The sequence below is a fragment of the Electrona antarctica genome (assembly GCF_951216825.1).
Source record: "Electrona antarctica genome assembly, chromosome: 15".
Classification (NCBI taxonomy): Eukaryota; Metazoa; Chordata; class Actinopteri; order Myctophiformes; family Myctophidae; genus Electrona; species Electrona antarctica.
Window position 1 is genome coordinate 4,164,392 of NC_136796.1, and position 18,006 is coordinate 4,182,397.

At 44.5% G+C, this 18,006-nt stretch overlaps 1 protein-coding gene across 1 annotated transcript; it reads left to right on the forward strand.

Moving 5' to 3' along the window:
* Nucleotides 1–441: 441 nt before the first annotated feature.
* lrp12 (low density lipoprotein receptor-related protein 12) lies at nucleotides 442–17,453 on the forward strand. Its single transcript, XM_079523375.1, has 11 exons — nucleotides 442–1,588; nucleotides 1,898–1,954; nucleotides 2,429–2,561; nucleotides 5,104–5,303; nucleotides 5,667–6,019; nucleotides 8,393–8,542; nucleotides 9,352–9,573; nucleotides 9,701–9,967; nucleotides 11,413–11,615; nucleotides 12,368–12,500; nucleotides 13,028–17,453. Exons 1-11 carry the CDS (start codon nucleotides 1,525–1,527, stop codon nucleotides 14,093–14,095), a joined length of 2,850 nt encoding a protein of 949 aa, XP_079379501.1. The 5' UTR covers nucleotides 442–1,524; the 3' UTR covers nucleotides 14,096–17,453.
* Nucleotides 17,454–18,006: the final 553 nt, after the last annotated feature.

Sequence of the window (18,006 nt, forward strand, 5' to 3'; positions counted from 1 at the left end):
TCCTGGCCACAGAGTCTGATCAGACTAGCAATGTGCCCTGTGCCCATAATGTGGTTTGTGCTTTAACCATTCAGCTCTCAGTTCGCAGTTATAGAATAATGAAATAGCCTATGTAAACAGAGCTGTTTAAATAAATAAAAACATAGCCTATAGGCCAATATGAGCTATAGAATTATGCTTTTGCTGTCAGAAAATACATAGCCTGCAGCTATATATATATATAAAGATAAGGTAATAATTAAGATGTAGTATAATACAAATAATATGTTTAATAACTACTACTCTCTCGCTCTCTCTCTGTCTGTCTCTCTCTCACTCACACGCACGCACGCACGCACACACACACACACACACACACACACAGTCACACAGTCACAGAGAGAGTGAGCAGCTGTTCATCTCCAGGAGGGGAGAGCTAGGGAGAGAGAAGAAAGCAGAACAGAGCACAGATGGGATGCAAATGGCGACACACAGTGTGTTAGAAATAGAATACATCTCATAAATAACAGCGTTTCATCACATATTTAATTTAAACAACATCTCAACAAACAACCACAGTATAGTAACATGATGTACCGTTACTGCGTCACGTGACCAGGGTTTTTTTTTTTTAGCTTAGCTCTGTTGTTGTAATAGCCCAGGAAGCTAGCTAAGGTTAGCATGCTAACGCTGCTCTGCTAACGCAACGTTATTTTCCTTTTTTATTAGTTTGTTATTTTATTCGTGCACCACAGTCACATCATGGACGGTTTATGACGCTGCGTGTGCACGTTTGCGTGACGGTTGGTGTGTTGTTATTCGTGGCCGTTTGTTTTATTTGTAACGGGAAGCTATAGCCTAGCCACCGTTAGCCTGTTATTAGCCTTTGTCTTTTGTGAGGATGTTGTGAAGGTAAATACATCAATTTTTAACTGTTATGATAAGGACACCGACAGACTACTGTGGTAGATCACTGTGACACTACAGGATTACAACGATGACTGCTTGAATATCATTCCACATTTATCTTCTCTTGTTTTCTGAAAGAGTTGGATGTTTGTTTAACCAGTATTATAATAATAATAACCAGTATAATATACTGCTTACCAGTTCCATTACATACTGCTTAACCAGTATAATAATAATAATAATAATTAATAACCAGTAGAATATTCTGGTTAAACAGTTCATAACATACATGTTTGCTGGTTTATTGATTGTTAGAGGTGATCAGGTTTCAGAATATTGGATGAATCAGTTAATTTGTTTAATTTTATTAGATGAATCGGTTATCAAAGTGAATAGGCGAGTGATTGGTTAATTGGTAATTAGATGAATCGGTTATTGAGGTGAATAGACGAGTGATTGGTTAATTGGTAATTAGATGAATCGGTTATCGAGGTTGAATAGGCGAGTGGCTGGTTAACTGTTAATCAGATGAATCGGTTATCGAGGCGATTGGTTGGTTAATTATTCAATTAGATGCATCGGAAAGCGAGGTGATTGGCCGGTTAATGAGTAGAAAGGTGGTGGAGGTGGTTAGTTATGGCCTGGAGCGAGACCCTGTCACCATGGAGACCACTGCTCATCCTGCTGCTCTACATCACTGGTAAGATTATTATTATGGGATGTCGTATAATAAACAGTGGGTCGCCGACACATTATGGGTCCCCCTTTAAAAATTATATTATCTCAAAGCATAAAAAACATTCCCAAAAAGGAAAAACTTTTCATGAATTGATAAAATTCCATAAATTAGAACAAATGTTTAAGAAGTAGTGAAAATAGCCATACAGTTTTTGAGAACCACTAATTTAATTAGATCTATACATCTAGTGTTGTCTATAGACAAATTCAGAAACGGGTCTCATGGTCGCAGCTTACGTATTTATTTACGTGTGTGTGTTCTCTCTCTCAGGTCAGTCAGTTGGCTCTCAACATAATGACAATGTGTACGTGTCAGGACAAACTACCGGTGAGTTCATTGAGTCGCGGAATGATTTGTATTGTTATTTCAAAAGATTTTCTTCTTTTTAACCCATTTTGGGTGGGAACCCCTGTTGGTGTTTTAAGCATAATGTTATACTTTAGCTATTGAAAAATAGCAGATCTACAAGCTCGTAGCGCGCCACTGAGTGGCGCGCTACGAGCTTGTAGGTCTGCTATTTTTGAAAAATCGTTGAATATATATATTTCAGAGCGAACATTTTTAACTAAAATATTTGCTTCTGGGGGGGTCCCTGGAACTAAATATTTTGAGATGGGGGTCTGTGGCCCAATAGAGATAATTCTGGGGGTACTTGACATGAAAAAGGTTGAGCAGCACTGACATAGAAACATAGGTTTTTCAGAAAGATGTTTTTTTAATCAAACTCAGTCCAAAAGGGGTTAACCCATTTAGACCTGAGGCCGGTTCTAAGAACACCTGTTTCTGTGTGTGTGCGTGCAGGCTGTGGTCAGACTGTGCAGATGGTGTCCAACAGTGGCGTCATCACCAGTCCAGGATGGCCCTTCAAGTATCCTGATGGTGTCAACTGTTCCTGGAACATACGAGCGCCGCTAGGAGATGTTATCACCATCAGGTACACGTGCACTACACACATACATACCACACACACACACACACACACACACACACACACACACACACACACACACACACACACACACACACACACACACACGTCAGCAAGCAAGCACGGACGGCAGTTAGGGCTGTCACCATTACACATTCACATTTTATGTTGTTAATTGTGTTTTTGGCATTGGAAATTGGAACATTATGAATAGAAATTACATTTCTGTTTGCCTTTTTGGCATCGTATTTAAAATAAGTGCACAGGGCAGATAGGACACATGACTGAATTGTCCATTTTATTCAGTTGTCAGGACAACTCAATGGATGGAATATATATTTATTGAATATAAAATGAGCAATATATTATATTATGGTTTGGCGATGCATTGGATCCGCTTTTTAGGTACTCGGATCAAGCGCTTCAGATTTCAGATTTTCATTGAAGGGACAGCCCCTTGAGATGCACCATCTCATTTTCAAGAGGGACCCATACACAAACAAAATACAGAAAAGCATACTGTACACAAATACACAAAACATGCAGTACACGGATACAAACAGATATACAAATACATACATATATACACAAATAGCTTGCTCACCCTCTTCCACCTACACGACTAACCACCACATAATATACTATGGAGATTAGGTCACAGTGCAAATATTTCAGTGTCATAATTGGTTACAGTCAGGTTAGAAGCATAGACAAGTTGAGTCTAGATGTGAAAGTAAGGAGGTCCTGAAGCTACTAAATGATGAAATGGACCTAAGAGATAGAGGGAGGTTGTTCCAATCGAATGGGGCTTTGTAGCAGAAAGACCTCTGCCCAACCACATTGGAGATTTTGGGGATTTTAAAGTAAGGGTAGATGTCTTAGTGGATATGATGAGGTAGACTGAGTCAGGTACTGCTTCAAGTAAGCAGGGCACCTAAAATAAATGCATTTATAAATGAAGAGAAACCAGTGTAGTTGCCGTCTTGATTTAGGCTGCAGCCAATTCAGTCCCAACCATAGGGACTCCGAATCCCCCGTACCTAAACAGCAGATCCAAAACGACAGGTGGTAGCTGGGGTGGAGGAGGGTAGCAGCAAAAGTTTAAGCAGACAGCAGCGCAGCAGTATCAGTGTACAGCAGCAAGCAGGCAGGATGAGCAGTGCAAACCTCCAGTCTAAATAGCCGGTGTGAAGATGGAATGAGTGTGTGATTGGATGAAGTGAATCATGTGAATGAGAACGTGATGCTGAGGCGGCCCAATGAACGGCCGCTGGTAACTGCACTGAGTTTCCTGACTGAACTTGCTCTGTGCATGTCTGTGACAGGCGCGACGCTCATAAATCAGACCAGTCTGAACTGAGCGGTGCTGTAGTAGCTGTACTGTACTTGTGCTGTACATACTGTACTGTACAAGCTGTACTGTACAAGCTCTCCTCCCTGGCGTGCGTGCGTGCGTGCGTGTGTGCGTGCGTCAGTAACACTGACACTTAGGGGCGATTCACACTATGGTCCCGGGTTCGCACTCGGGACCACTTGGCAGATGTTGTGGTAGTGTGAATGATGCGTACCGTTCCCGGGAGCGGATCGCCCAAACGTCCCCGGGACCGCATGAGGGGCGGGTCTCTGGACTGTTGAAGTGTATTCAGATACAGATCGTTCCAATGTGAAGGCATGCGTGCCTAAAGAAGGAAGTGGACTGTTTTTTTTAGAACGTGACATGGTCTCTAGTCGACGAGCCAAGCGTCAACAAAAAAACCACACAGACACTGCACGACGCGTAACACCAGCGCATTTCTCAACGCCGCCCGTCTCCTGTTGAATCTGCGTATACGCGCAGCACCGCAGTACGCGCTGATCTTATTCTGCGGACTACATGTGGCTCTTGGGCTTTGCTTGGCATAGTTTCCAAAGTAAAACAAAATAATAATAATGCTAAAGTAGAATCCATAGCAAACTAATATCAAACACGACACTGGAGCACAGAACTGACTGACACAGTGAATAGCAGGCAGGCTGACAGTGAAGTAGTATAACGGCAAAGAGCGAAAGAGGCAATGCAATGCAGTGTGTCTGGATTTATTGGAGACAATGTCGCAGAGTTGATGGTCAGTGTCCGCCAGCCATCAAGCACACCGCCATCTGGAGGATTAAAGTGTGTTATGCAAGTGTACCCGGGTGCGCTGTTGAATCTCGGGCAATGTGAATCATGGCCATCGGGGACCAGGCAACCGTATTCGGAAACGGTTCCAATGAAACGGATTCAGTCCGTCTCAGTGTGAATTGCCTATCAATGGTCAACAAACACAATTTCCGTGCTTGGACACGTTACACATAGGGACATAGGGACACACATTGTTGTCTATAGGAGTGGTTAGCCACCACTCAAAATTAGCGGAAATAGTTGATCTACAAACGGGTGTTGTACGCTTGGTTCCATCCCGGGGCTCCCCCCTTTGTGACTGTCAAAGTGCCCTTGAGCCAAAGACACTGAAACCAAATGCAAATTTGCTGTCAAAAAAATCAACCCTCCGCTCCTCTCCTATTCTAGCTTCCAGGACTTTGAGCTGCAGACGTCCCATCGCTGCGGTTCGGACTGGCTGTCCGTCGGCAGCTATAAGAACCTGGATGCCTTCAGGGTGTGTGGCTCTTCTCTTCCCGCTCCGTTCATCTCCTCCCTGGACGTGTGGATCCAGTTCCACTCGGACCGTAGTCTGACCGCCAAAGGCTTCAGACTGGTCTACGTGACCGGTAAGACACTGCAAACCAAGTTACTGTCCCCGGCTTAACCACTTATATGGACGGATATAGAAATATCAATGTGCGATTTCTTCAGCTGGTCGGCTTAAAACATCAACATTACATTTTCATTTAATGAGGTTCAATTTAGCTTTATTCCATGAAGTCGACTATATTGCCTGTCTGTCTGTCTGTCTCAGGTAAACTGGGAGAATCCAGTTAAAACATCAACATTATATTTTCATTTAATGAGATTTAATTTAGCTTTATTCCATGAAGTCGACTATATTATCACTGTCTGTCTATATTAACTCTTGTCTGTCTGTCTGTCTGTCTGTCTGTCTGTCTGTCTGTCTGTCTGTTCTCTGTCTCCAGGTAAACTGGGAGAGTCCAGTTGTCTCTCAGACCAGTTCCATTGCTCCAGTGGGAAGTGCATTCCGTTGTCGTGGCGATGCAACTCTCAGGACGAGTGTGGGGACAACTCCGACGAGGAGCTGTGCGGCGACCTATCGCAGCCTGCCGCCGACGCCTTCCACCAATCGCAGCCGTCCGACGCCAACCTGGACCCATCGCAGCGCGCCGCTGCAGCCTTCGACCAGTCGCAGCCCTCGGCTGCCTTCTCCTTCCAGCCGTGCGCCTACAACCAGTTCCCCTGCCTGTCTCGCTACACCAGGCTGTACACCTGTCTGCCTGCCAGCCTCAAGTGTGATGGAAGCATAGACTGTCAGGTAAGACACATAGAGAGACAGACAGGCTGTTGACCTGTCTGCCTGCCAGCGTGAAGTGTGATAGAAGCATAGGTTCTCAAACCTTATGATTTCTGACAGTGTACAAATATCCAGTTGACCCTTCGCTGAGCCCCACCAAATCCACTCTGCCAGGCAAGCTGTGTCTTTGATCTCACCCATTGAGATTCATGTTAAATGACGGGATTTCTCCGTATAAATAATCGATCATTTCAGTAGCAAGAGCTTCAAAATGTCTTCTAAATTTAGTGAACCAGGCCTGCAGTTATGCTATGCACTGGACAAATGTACATGACATTATTTCAATAAACTAGAACTATGAGGAAATGTTAGAGGGAGAATCACTATCGAACACTATCAACTTTAACGACCGTCCCAGCAGGAGTTTTCATTCATGTAATGCACGGTGATTAGCATTATTGCCATCACCTGGGAGAGTCGTGTAACTTTCCAGACGTTAAGTTGTGTATGTGTTCAACAAACACAGCCATGCAAAATAACATTGACAGCTATGAGGTGACTGAAGCGTGCCCAGCTTAGCAACGGTTGCTTAACTATTTGAATTGGCATTGGATTATCGCTTTTGAGGTGATGTTTAGCGAAGGGTCCATTGAACGTTAAAGATCCCTGGAGCCCACTTTGAAAATCACTGAGCTAGAGAGAGAGACAGACAGACAGACAGACTGACTCACTGTATACCTGTCTGCCTGCATGTGATGGGAGCATAGCCTGTGAGGGAATACAGAGACAGACAGACATACAACCAAACAGGGAGACAGAGAGACGCTGTAAATTATGTTAATGTATGCTAATCAATTGCGATCCAGCCATGTGTCGTGTCATAATTAATGACTGTACCTTCAAAAAGATGCTGACTAAGCAAGGAGCGATCTCCCATTCCCTGAAGCGAGGCCCATCCATTGCGAGAATGGAAGTGCAGATTATTGCCTTCGGGTGGAGCAGCGGTGATGTACCTGCCCACCCACCGCGAAGCCTGGGGGGGGGGGGGGTTGAATCCACCGTGGTGCATCCGGCTTTATAGGACAGTGGTTGTCAAATATCATCTATATGTTTATGGCTCTAGCAGTGAATCTCAACCATTTTCATGGAATTTCTATCTCTGGGATCCCAATGTATATTGTAAAAACAATGTTAATTTAACAAATTACACAAATGGAACCATTTGTACACTTGAGTTATGGTTCCATTTGTTCCTATATTACACTATTATACACTCTCTGAGTTACAGACTCATACATTTGGTTCCATTTGCACACGCTCTGAGTTACAGACCCATAAGGGTCCATTTGGTTCCTAACTATCATTTAGCTGAACTAGATGAGTAAATTATGTCGGACTTTGGTGATTTGGCGCTACGAGCTTGTAGGTCTGCTATTTTTGAAAAATCGAAGAACGACTGACATAGAAACATAGCTTTTTCAGAAAACTGTCAGGATGTAGAAGACATTTTTAGAATCTGATCTCAGGTCAAAGCATGGAACCAAGCAATCCAGGCTCCTGGTGAATCATGACCATACAACATTTGATTTTGTGTCAAAGAAAAAGAAAAAGGATATTTATTAAATATCGTCGTTGTCCGGCAGAAACCAGCTGACTCCATTTTTATTTCTATTTTTTCCCCCCATAAATCAATGATATTGAACACCTTTTACGTCTGTCAGGGTTAAATAAAATCACACCCGTGTGAAGTGAAGGGCGCTCATGACGTAAATTCTCCATTCATTGTCAATGGGAATTTCATGTTTGTGTAAGATGAAAATCTACACTAATAGCTGAATATAGGAGGGGCCCCTCAAAAATATTGAACCAATGAAAAGTGAACTTGATACATAGAAATTAATTTATCGGAAATTCTGACTTCCAATTGTAACATCAATTTTGTTTTGATTGTATTGTTCTACTTTTTGCTTTGGCAAGGTAAACCTATGTTTTCTCATGCCAATAAAGCTCTTTGAATTGAATTTAATTGAGAAGTATTAAAATGTTGTTCTGACAATTCGGCTAACTCCTTTGGACCCTCAAACTGTCTGCTAAAGCAGCGAACTCCACCTCATCTCCCCTCTCATGCAAGTATCTGACAATATATAAAGTCACAATACCAACTGATTGATGAGGCAGTATTGCTTTGTTTTAAAAATATATGGTATTCTTCATTTCCTTGAAAAATTAACATTTTGGAGTTAGATGGTTTCTGCCAGACAGCAGAGATATAATCTAATTAACATATTAAAATATTTACAGTATACATTATTGGGATCTTAGACTGTGACCTTCTGTTTGTAAGACGTCTGTGATGATGCCATATTGATGTTGTGTTGTCCTGGCAACGTGTAGGACCTGGGCGACGAGATCGACTGTGACGTTCCTTCTTGCGGCGAGCGTCTGAAGAACTTCTACGGATCCTTCTCCTCTCCCAACTATCCCGACTTCTACCCACCGGGAAGCAACTGCACCTGGACGATCGACACCGGAGACCACAGGAAGGTACATACTGTAATGACCCTGACCTCTGAATGTGATGAGAGAGCTGATATCAGACTGGAGATTGAATACTTGCCATGGGGGCACGGTGGGCGCAGACGGTAGCGCTGTCGGTAGTGCTGTGGCCTCACAGCTAGAAGGTCCTGTGTTTGAGTCCCACTGGGGACGCTGTGGGCATGTTCTCTCCTCCGCGTCATCAGCGCCCATACTCTAGGTGGGGTAGGCGAAAGGACCTTTCTGTGTGGAGTTTGCATGTTTTCCCCTAGGGTAGGTACCGTCACCGTCTGTCAGTACAAAAAGAACTGTTCCCCCTTGTTGTCTCGGATTCTATTTCCCAGGTTGTGTTAATGATCAAAATTTGCTTTATTCTCATAAGAAAAGCATCACTGTATTGTATTGTACGTAAGTACAATTCTGAGGTATTTGTACTTTACTTGAGTCTGTCAATTGTTTTACTTCTACTCCACTACATTTCAGAGGCAAATTTTGTCCTTTTACTGACAATGATTTGAGAACTTTGGTTACTTTTTAGATTTTGATTATTATTACAAAACATACAGTAACCACTTCCGCCCTATACAAAGTTTGGCCATTTGAAAATAGCCTATCTACAAGCTCACAATGCGTCGAGATGTGAGCTTGTAGATCGGCTATTTTCAAAAGCTGTGTTTGTACTTTCTACTACAGTAGAGTACATTTTGAACTCCAGACTTTTACTTGCAACAAAGTAGTTCTACGTTGCAGCATTGATACTTTTACTTAAGTAAAACATGTAATTAACTTTTTTTCCCCACCCCTGTGTGTACTACTAGGTCATACTGCGGTTCATAGACTTCAAGCTGGACGGCACGGGCTACGGGGACTACGTCAAGGTGTACGACGGCCTGGACGCGTCTCCCCGCCGCCTGCTCCGAGTTCTGACCGCCTTCGACTCGCGAGCGCCGCTCAGCGTCATCTCCTCGGCGGGGCAGCTGACCATCCACTTCTACGCCGACAAGATCAACGCGGCGCGGGGGTTCAACGTCACCTACCAGGTACCCGTTGATTAACACAATCATTCCCGGGATACCTTCAAAATAGGAGCTCTGGGGTGCCGGAAAGACATGGCCGCTTTTACTCTTTACTCATTACTCATTGTGTGCGTCTGCACGTGTCGTTCAGGTGGACGGCTTCTGTCTGCCGTGGGAGATCCCGTGCGGGGGGAACTGGGGCTGCTACACGGAGCAGCAGCGCTGCGACGGCTACTGGCACTGCCCCAACGGCCGGGACGAGCTCAACTGCTCGTCCTGCCAGGAGGACGAGTTCCCCTGCTCCCGAAACGGAGCCTGCTACCCCCGCTCGGACCGCTGCAACTACCAGAACCGCTGTCCCAACGGCTCCGACGAGAAGAACTGCTTCTTCTGCCAGCCGGGAAACTTCCACTGCAAGGTGACGACTTACCCCTTTTGGTGTTTTAAACATTGTTATAATTTAGCTATTGAAAAATAGCAGATCTACAAGCTCATAGCGCGCCACCTAGTGGCGTGCTACGAGCTTGTAGGTCTGCTATTTTTGAAAAATCATAAAATGTGGCGCAACTCTGAATATATATATATATATTCTTTCAAAGTGAATGTTTGTAACTCAGATCTAAATGGGTTAATGTTTTAAGCTCAAGACCCAAAAGAGGGGACCCAAATTGGTGAAAATAGCAACGTCTACAAGCTCACAGTCACAACGTGGCGCGAAGCTTTTAGATTGCTATTTTCACTACGTTTTGTTGTTGTGTTTATTTAAGGAAATTATTAGATTATAGAAACATCTTGGAGTTGTTTTTAATTGATGACAAATTGTGAATTTTTTGTTTAAACCTTTTTCAATCTTTTGAAATAATATCTATCTATAAATGCACCAAGTCTCTGTTTGTCTGTACATCTGTCTGTGTGTGTAATCCACGAAACTCGAGAACAGTTCGCCCCACCGACTTCAAATTCGACAAATTCGACCCACAGTTGTCCATGAACCGCCCCAAAAAGGCCTCTGCCCGGGCTCTGGACAGGGCAGAGGGCACAGGGTGGCTGGCCTGTTCTGACATGATTCTGACGTCGGCATATATTCCATATTTGGGCATGCCTGACAAGAACTCCATATTTGGGCATAAAAGGGACACAGACATAATATCTGGGTGGGGAAAGCTTGCATTTCCTACTTGCATCGTTCCAAGTAGGCCTGTGCCCAACGGGCACCGCTGTAGAGGTCCCACGGGCACCGCTCTAGTATTTTTGAGTGGTGTAAACCACTCCTACAACTGGCTTTTTTGTGCAGAAAAAATGAGCATGGTTGCTATGTTCAAAATAATTTCTGACGTAATTAAATCACACCCGGGTGAACTGGATGACCGTAGCAACCATGCTCATTTTTTCTGCACAAAAAAAGCCAGTTGTGAAATCACATCCGGGTGTGATTTCATTACGTCAGATCAGAGCTGATCAGGCTATATAATACCTTACCTTATATAATACCTCACATCGGACAAAAACTCCAGCTGAATCAACTTCATGGTCACAAATCATCACATCAGAAGACGACCCTACCTAGCCAAAGATCTTTAAAGACGGTGGGAAGCCTAATAGACGTCAGACATTACGTCAGACCACAGCTGATCATGCTATATAAAACCTTACACCACTCAGTTCACACGGGTGTGATTTTTAAATGTAGTAAACAGAAAACAGCACGGTCACGGCCTGAAAAGGTTGAGAACTAGAAGGTGATCTATAGTCCCCAACGTCCACTGTACGGTATTGATTGATTGATTGATAAGTTAACAATATATGTATGTACAGTCAAAGGATGAGTTGTGGGCTCATTCCTCTTCTCTTCTCTGTCTTCAGAACAACCGCTGTGTGTTTGAGTCGTGGGTGTGTGACGCTCAGGACGACTGCGGTGACGGCAGTGACGAGGACAACTGTCCCGTCATCGTCCCCACCAGAGTGATCACGGCCGCGGTGATCGGAAGCCTCATCTGTGGCTTACTGCTGGTCATCGCTCTGGGCTGCACCTGCAAACTCTACTCCCTACGCATGTTCGAACGCAGGTACGATGACCTAAACCCATCTCATACCAGATTTAACCTAAACCCATTTCATACCAGCTTTAACCTAAACCCATCTCATACTAGCTTTAACCTAAACCCATACAATACTAGCTTTAACCTAAACATATCTATTGCTAGCTTTAATAACCTAAACCCATACCATACAATTCAATTCAAAGGAGCTTTGTTGGCATGAGAAAACATACGTTTACATGGCCAAAGTAAAGGTGGTTGCACACTGGATGCGTTTTTCGGATTTTTAGCAGCATTTTTCCGTCGGTTTTCCAAAAAACACATCCAGTGTGCAACCTTTAGTGTCAAAATATAAAAAATGGGGAAAGTATGTACAGTTCGAGGGGGTACAGCATTTTGTAAACAGAGCTATGTCACATTGCATCGGTATATACAGGGTATAAGGCTTTTTTGAAACAAGTAGTAGCATTCTTTTGTCACTTTGGGACAAATAGCATTTTTTCGCAAGACTATTTAAATAGTATACAAAGAAAACCTCAGATGTAAGATGTGTTTAACCCTCTCTGACCTATACTTACTTAAACTTAAACCCAACTAATGCTATCTTAAATCTAAACTTATACTAGCTTTAGACCTTAACTCAACCGTCCTAACCCCTAACCTGCAACATGGATGTCCACAGTATTACTGCAATGACGGGTCATCTAAATCTGTGATTGGACCCTGCTTAGCGGCTCCGCTTAATCTCTGGCCCTGTGACTGATGATTGGTTGTTTCAGGTCATTCGAGACCCAGCTGTCACGCGTGGAGGCGGAGTTACTGCGGCGAGAGGCCCCGCCTTCTTATGGTCAGCTGATCGCCCAGGGACTCATCCCGCCCGTAGAAGACTTCCCTGTGTGTTCTGGAAACCAGGTAAACACACACACACCCATAGATTAAAAAATAAAAATACAGATGCCTCATTGGTGGCTGCAGTTCGTTGGAGCGACCTGTCTGCAACGGGAGGAGGAAGTCAGGCGGAATCTTGAAGGAACACGCCTCTGATTGGCCCCTTCCGTTCTTCCGTTTTGCTTCCACAATATGCTTCGTAAGGAAGCAAGGCGTTTTGCATAAATCAGTGCTATTGAACACCATTTATCTGTTGTTTCAAAAATAGTGAACCAATGAAAAGTAGTAAAAGGCGCTTGGGACAAAACCCCCAACACCATTGGACCCTCAAACTGTCTAAAACTCCTCCCCCTCTCATGGAAGTGACAATTTATAAAGTCACAACACCAACTTTGATGAGGCAGTATTGCTTTGTTTTCAAAATATAACGTTTTCTTAATTTCCTGAAAAAAATATATTTTTTCATATCCTGAAAATGCTACTATTTTGACTACTGCTCACATAGCAGCAGTACGAGAGGTTTTAATGCTAAACGTTGTGTGTCCGTCCAGGCGTCCGTGTTGGAGAACCTGCGCCTGGCCGTTCGCTCTCAGCTGGGCTTCACCTCCCTCCGCCTCCCCTCGTCATCATCCTCCTCGTCCAGCCGCCGCGGCGGCGGTAACCTCTGGAGGCGTCTGTTCCGCCTGTCCCGCTCCCGCCGCTCGGGCTCCCTGGCGCTGGTCTCCTCGGGCGACCCGGAGGACGGCAGTGGCGCCGGAGTCACCACCACCACCGGGAGCGTCACCGGGAGCCGGCGCGGCCCGCTGCCGCTGGACTCCGACGACACGGACACCGAGAGCGACCGAGGAGGAGGAGGAGGGGCGAGGGACGGAGAGAGGGAGAGAGGAGGAGGAGGGGGTGGTGGGAGCGCAGCATCGTCGGTAGGGGGGGGACCAGTGGCGCCCCCGCTCCCCCAGAAAACGCCCCCGGCCGTGGCGGTGGAAGCCGCCATCGTCTCGGTGACGTCGACCGCCACCAGGGACCCGGCCGGGTCTTCTCCCGCCGTGGTGAACACGGTCGGACCGGCGGCGTCCCCCCGCGGTCCTGCCTCTGATGTCACCGTGGGCCACGCCTCCTCACAGCTCCACCACACAGCGGCGCCGGCCGGCGGCGGTGGTCAGCTGAGCTCAGCGCTGGGCCGGCTGGCCCGCAGCCTGGCCTGGGCTCGCTGCAGGCTGCGGCCCGTCCAGAACTACAACCACGTCCAGCAGAACACCAGCAGCCCGCTGCGCCACCTGGCGGACAGCGGCGGCGGCAGCGCATCGGCGGCGGCGGAGAGGAGAGCCAGCCGAGACGACGAAGACGACGTGGAGCTCCTCATCCCGCCGTCCGACTCCGACTCCGCCTCCTCCTCCTCTTCGGGGGGCGTTGCCGAGATCTGCCGGCCCTTGCTGCCTCGCCCCGCCTCCTCCTCCTCCTTAGGCCACACCCCCCAGCGGCATCATCACCACCAGCACCACCACCGCGGTAGCAACAGGGACGGGCCGTGCGAGCGCTGTGGGAAGGTCCACACGGCTCAGATCCCCGCCGAGTGTCTGGAGGCCGCCAGCAGCGATGACGAGCTGCTGCTGCTCTGCTAATTAAGACTGATTAAAAAAAAACTTAATTAACCCCACCTTTTATTAACTAACGAACTGAAACACACTGTGGTTCCCCCCCCGATGAATCAGAGCCCCCCCCCCCCCAGAGAGTGGAACCATGATGACGTCAAATACGGTTCCATCCCTCTGCAGTCGGTACGAAAAGCTAAAATCAACCTTTTTTCATTTCAAGGACCTGCAAGGGTCCATTCGGTTCCAGTTGTAAACTCGTAAGGATCCATTTGGTCACAGAGTTGGGAACCAGACGACCTAAAGAAAAAAAAAACACATTACAACAATCCCACAGGTTGAATGGAAAGACTGGCTTCTGTTCACTTGACTTGACGAGTTCTGTTGACTCAACTGGGCTCTGGTTCTGGCTTGTTTTCTGCAACTCTGGATGAACGATGGACAAAACTAACTTCGGTACGGCGACACAAACACGGTCACTTATTTCCCTGCTGGTCCGTCCTTTTAATTCCCCCCCCCCCCCCCCCCCCCCCCCTTGTAGCTGGGCTGGGGTGGGGCGGTACCATCAGTGACTGCGGCCCTTCCTCCCCAACGCGGTACGATCACCTTGTGTAACACGGTGACAATACAGTCATAAATGATGTCTCCCTGGGGACTGGTACGAACGAACACTGAACAACACAACAATGCATTTGGACCTGTTGACCCATTTTGACCACCAGAATTCTGACAGTTTTCTGAAAAACCTTATGTTTCTAATGTCAGTGGTTCTCTTCTCATAACTATTCCATGTCAAGAACCCCAGAAATGTAATTGCCCACCAAACACCATCTGAAAATATGTTTTTCCTGGGACCACGACAGCAGCAAAGCTTTGAGTTACACATTCGCTCTGAAAGAATATACATTCAAAGATATACGCCACATTTTCACAAATTTAAAAAAATAGCAGAAATGACGCAGAAATGACTCGTAGCACGGCACTGAGATTATAGATCTGCTATTTTTCAATAGCTAAAGCATAACATAATGCTTAAAACACCAAAAGGAATTCCCGCCCAAAATGGGTTAACTGGTACCGTTTCCTGGACCTGCCACTGGTCTATTGGTTACTAGGCCTGTCACGATTATTTTTTGCATTCAACATTGGAACTTTGCAATTTGTATTTCTGTTTAGGCTTTGTAATCACAAATTACATAGGGCAGAAATAACTTAAATATACAATAATCGCGGACAAAAAAAGGCAATAGTTGATCTACAACACGTCTATTTTTGAAAAAAAATGTTTGAAAATGTATGGAAATGTTTCAACATGGAAATGATTGACGATTATGCAAAAGTAATTATCTCAAATAATGATCCCTTCGCTAAGTCCTTCCCCAACCCTGTCCTTATCCAATATTGGCAAGAGAAGGATACATGGCAAGCTGTTCTTCTCACCCATTGAGACGCATGGTAAATGACGGGATTTCTCCATAAAAAAAAAAGAATCGATCGTTTCAGTAGCAAGAGCTTCTAAATGTATTTTAAATGTAGTCAACCAGGCCTGCAGTAGGCTATGCACTGGACAAATGTGCATGACATTTCCATTTCATTCAACTAGAAATGTAGGGTGAAACGGTATGCAACTCAATCAACTCACGACCGTTTACATGTAATGCATTGGAAGACTACGGTAATAATTAGTATTATTGCCATCATCTGGTTGGCTGAGTCGTGTAACTTTCCCCAAAGTTAAGCTGTGTATGTGTTCAACAACACTGCCATGCAAAATAATAATAGACGCTTTTTGGGGTGGGGTTTAGCGAAGGACAATTAGACGATGCTGTAATCATTGTGACAGGCCTGTTGCCTGGTCTGGTCTGTTGGTTCCTGCCTCTTTACTGAACCGTCCCTAATAATACTGGTCCTGGTCAACTAGTTGAGTGGTGGTCAGCTACTAGTCCAGTGGTTCTCAACCTTTTCAGGCGGGGACTCCCAAAATAATCATATTTGAACTGGGGACCCCCCCCTACCCACCCTGAGAAGCACTTGAGTTGAAGTATTACATTTAGTTTAATTTTGTATTTATTTATTTTTAATATGGTGAAAACAGCAGATCTACAAGCTCACAACGCCTTGCATTGCGAGGCGTTGAGCTTGTAGATCGCCTATTCCCCCCCCCCCCCCCCCCCCTCTTACTTATAGTATTTAACAATTTGACCAATGTTTCATCCAGTTTTTATAGTATATAGTTTGTCAATTGCTTTTGATGCAGTTAATGTTTTTTGTCTTTTCCTTTCTTTCTTTTTTGAGGTATTAAAAAGGTCTTTAATGGTCCTTAAATGGTCCCCCTGGGGGTCCCGACCCACAGGTTGAGAACCACTGAGCTAGTCCGTTGGTCTACTTAATCCGGTTCCCCTCTTCTTGGGATTTACAAACAAAATGTATTATCATGAATGAACCACTTAACTTAAGCCTGTTTTAATGGTGAAATTAGCCTTTTTAGCTATTTTCACCATTTCTTAAGGTTTATTTTTACATTTATGTATTATTCTGAAATTATTCTTCTGCATTCTTCTAATTTATTTTCTTTTCTTTTTTTTATTACAACCCCAGATTTTTTTTCAAGGTTTTTCCAAAATGTTCAAAAATAGCAGATGTACAAGCTCGCAGTGTGGCACGAAGTGATGCGCTGTGAGCTTGTATATCAGTTTTTGTTTCGTTTTTTTAGAACTACTGTTCTAAATCCTTAGCGTTTTCTGAAAAACGTATGTTGCTAATTTGCTATATATATATATATATATATATATATAGCTTAAATCTAAAATGACACCCGGTACTGGTGTTCACTGGACTACTAGTCAATAGTCCAGACCAGTAGACCACTGGTCTACTACTAGTTGCTCACTGGTCAACCGGTCCAGTGGTCTAGTAATCCAGACGTTCTATTTATTTGGTTTGTTCAATTTTTTGGTACTCGGATGAGCCTGGTGTGAGTGTGTATATTTATTACTATTATTATTATTGATATTAATTTCAGTAGCTGGTACCTGAGATGCATGTCCCAGTTGTCTTGTGCTCTATATTATTATTGTTATTGTTCTTATTTTTTTGTTAAGTGATGATGAAGGCGTTAAAAAACGCTGCCTGTTATAAAGTAAGGATGATGCAATGATGTCATCATGATAATGATGTTATCAACAGAATGTCACTGATGACAAAATGATCAATTGAAAAAAATAAATATATATATATACTTTTTATTTATGGGGGAAAGATGTTGAAACAAAAAAATTTTCTGTTTCTTCCGTTCACTTCTTAAAAAAAAAAAAAAAGGAACGAAAACTGTAAAGTAAATGTGGCATAAATGTTGAAAATTCTGTTGTCTGTGATAATAAACTTTGAACTGAGCTGAAAACATTCAGTTTGCTTTTAAATGGTCTGATATAATTACTAATAAGACGCCCTGAGGGCGAGAAGTCACGTGCACACATCCGCCTGGGTGACGGCAGACTGCTGGGCGAGCACTGGCGCTTTGGTATGGGGGGGCAGATCAACATGGAATGAATTCTGTACTGGCCATATATGGAGCGTGTCTTGAGTGTACAGCGTTTGATGAGGTCAGAGATCAGCATATGGAATGTCAGAACAGGTCAGCTCCATATATGGAGATCTAAGGGTGGAAGCGGGGGGCAGTGTACTGAGTGTACAGGGTTTGATGAGGGCCCATGTAGGGCTGAGCCTTAATTTCCGGGCTTGTTGAGAACTGTGGGGGGGCTGTGGGCGATTCTACACAAAGATGCCAAATGCCGCATCGGCCAGAAAGCCGATGTATATTACTGGTGTAAACATCGACTATCAAGTGTTAAGATATTTAATTTAAAGTATATTTAAAAAAATATATATATTTTTCAGTAGCACACACACACACACATTTCAATTTCTTTGAAACACACACA